The sequence below is a fragment of the Charadrius vociferus genome, unplaced genomic scaffold, assembly GCF_000708025.1.
Source record: "Charadrius vociferus isolate BGI_N301 unplaced genomic scaffold, ASM70802v2 scaffold305, whole genome shotgun sequence".
Taxonomy (NCBI): domain Eukaryota; kingdom Metazoa; phylum Chordata; class Aves; order Charadriiformes; family Charadriidae; genus Charadrius; species Charadrius vociferus.
In genome coordinates, this window is record NW_009648473.1 from 420,270 (window position 1) to 422,699 (window position 2,430).

Sequence of the window (2,430 nt, forward strand, 5' to 3'; positions counted from 1 at the left end):
CCTGCTTATCCTTTGGAAGAGGTCTTCTGAAGAGAAGAATATGCGGTTCTGCGGAAATAAAATGGAACAAAGCGTCAGTCTGTCACCTAAGTTTTGATTACAGGTATTTCTTTCACTTAGGAAGTCTTGAACAATAGTTGAGGCTTGCTGTCAAACAGTAAAAGATTAAGAAGTCAAGTCCATAGATATAGCCCCATGTGAAGTATTAACAGACCAACTTTGCAGTAACCTTACAACTGTCAAACAGGTGCTTTTGAAGGTTTCATACCAAATGTTGACAGTATTGACAGTATATCATAAACTTAAGATACTTACAGGAAGGAACTACAGGAAAAAATAGAGTATTTTTTAGTTAGTATTGGCACTAACTCTCTACATTAGGCTATTTGATGAGCTTTTTAACTGTAACAGACTAAACTGCTGGTGCTGTCCTTGTTAGGTACATAGTGTCAAGCATCAAAAGCTGACCTCACTTAATTGTAAACTCCTCCAAGAAATTCTGAAGTATCCAAGGTGCTCAGGTAAGGGAAACACTGAAAGGTTACGCTAATTTCTTCGCCTGGTTCTTCAAAAACTTGGAACTCCATGCTGCTGTAATTCATCTGTCAGTTACTTTTTAGTCAGGCTTGTCAATGGTCAATCCTGAATGGCTGTTTTCAGCACATCCGAGTTGGCAGAGTTTTTGGGCTTAAAACCAGTCTTTCAATTAATGAGGTGTGAAGTGCTGCTTTCAGTAGGCTGTATAACTACAGTTCAAACTATACCATAGATTTTTCAGAGCACTCATACAGGACCTAAGTATGCATCTAAGTCTAAGTGAGCATCTATTAAGGTTTTTGTACAAACAGTAGGTGTGTCAGCTTTATGATTTAAAGATATGCTGCTACATACAGTTTTGTTCAGTCACGGAGATACTAACATTATTCAAGAGCTCACAAGAAGTCTCTTTCTTTAGGCAGAGGTAGGAACAGTCTGGCATGTTTTGTCTACAGATAGAACACACATACCTAGGACAAGGCCAGCATTTTGCAGTTCTGGGAACAAGATATGAAGGTTTAAAGTAGAGGCTGTTATGTTGTCTTTGTTGACAAATGGCTAAAATAGCAAGGAGATAAAGAGGAGTCTAAACATCCAGTAGTGAATTCCAGCTGGATTCCACAGCAGGAGCAATTATGCACTACACACTGCAGTTGAGCACCAGGCAGTTGATATTTTGGACTCTTTTGTTCATGTCATTCTGTTCAGATGTGCTTACCTGGCTCATGGATCATATAGTGAACCCAGCCGAGACTTTGCTGAACACCAAGTCGTCTCCACTCCTCTTCAGACATTAGATGGGATTTTGGCACTTGTTTTGAAAGTTCTCTAGGCAGCATCACATGTCTGTAGAGGTTCAATTATTAAAAACACACTACATACATTAATGCCTGTGAACACTAGAGCATTTGCACATATTTACACTGAAAGATAGCAAGCAAGTTTAGTTATAAATACCCACATTCCCTATAATGAAGCCTAGGGTGCTGACTGATACCACTAACTTGATTATGAAACATCTGACCCAGAATCCAGTTCTAAAATCACTTTGTCTACTGAAGATTACATCTACAATGCAACTGTATATTGAAACAGTCAACCTACTTGCTAGAAGAGATTAATTCCCCTGAGTGCTCTAATCATGCTACTTGTATAGAAGTTTGTGTTCCTGGCAATTGGCTGTCATATCAGCTATTTTCAAAATAAGGACTTTGCACTTTTAGAACGATTGATAAAGTCAGTCTCGTCTGTATTTTGCATTTTGTAACCAGCAATATGTTTTCCACAGACTACAGTGTTGGTTTAGAAAGACAGAACACCAACACCACTTAAGCACCTGATCTGTCATCTGAGAAGAAATATACAGCCTGCTCTCCACATTTGCAAGTTCCTTTATCACCTAATAGAAAGCAAAGCATTCAATCTCGGGTTTGAGATCATAGGAGTCAACAGGTAAGAGGGACACTTAGATCTCTATACAGAGCAAAAAAACACCTGAGTTGTAGTAGCACTTTTCAAGAAAGTCTAGAGGACTGAACTTCAACAGTACCAGTTGTAATCCAGAACTGACTGCTGCTGTAACATAGCTTTGAAAACAAGCAGGTAGCACTGTGTTGAAGACTTTACAAACTACATTTTTTAGTACTATGTTGTGGCGTGGTTTTATGAACTGCCTTTAAAGTATTAAACAAAACGCAGGCTTCATCCACATTCAGAGCTGGAATTGAGACAGTAAAAGATGTTACTTTCAACTGTGTAGAGCATTCTGAACGCAAGGTTTCAGTTCCCTGCTTCAGCTTCCTTCAGCCTCTAAGCGAGCGAGGCAGCACAGCCCAGGCCAGCCCGGAGGGCCTCAGCCCTCCTCCACTGGGGAGGCGCCGCCGCTGCTCCCCC

The 2,430-nt window shown here is 40.2% G+C and overlaps 1 protein-coding gene across 1 annotated transcript in view; it reads right to left on the reverse strand.

Moving 5' to 3' along the window:
- Positions 1-2,430, reverse strand: part of CKS2 (CDC28 protein kinase regulatory subunit 2) — an 18,193-nt gene that overhangs the window by 11,073 nt on the left and 4,690 nt on the right. Inside the window, exons 2-3 of the mRNA XM_009885670.1 lie at positions 1,256-1,383; positions 6-48 (exon numbers count right to left, since the gene is read on the reverse strand). Coding sequence (XP_009883972.1) covers positions 6-48; positions 1,256-1,383 — 171 coding nt within the window. The remainder of the gene's footprint in view (positions 1-5; positions 49-1,255; positions 1,384-2,430) is intronic.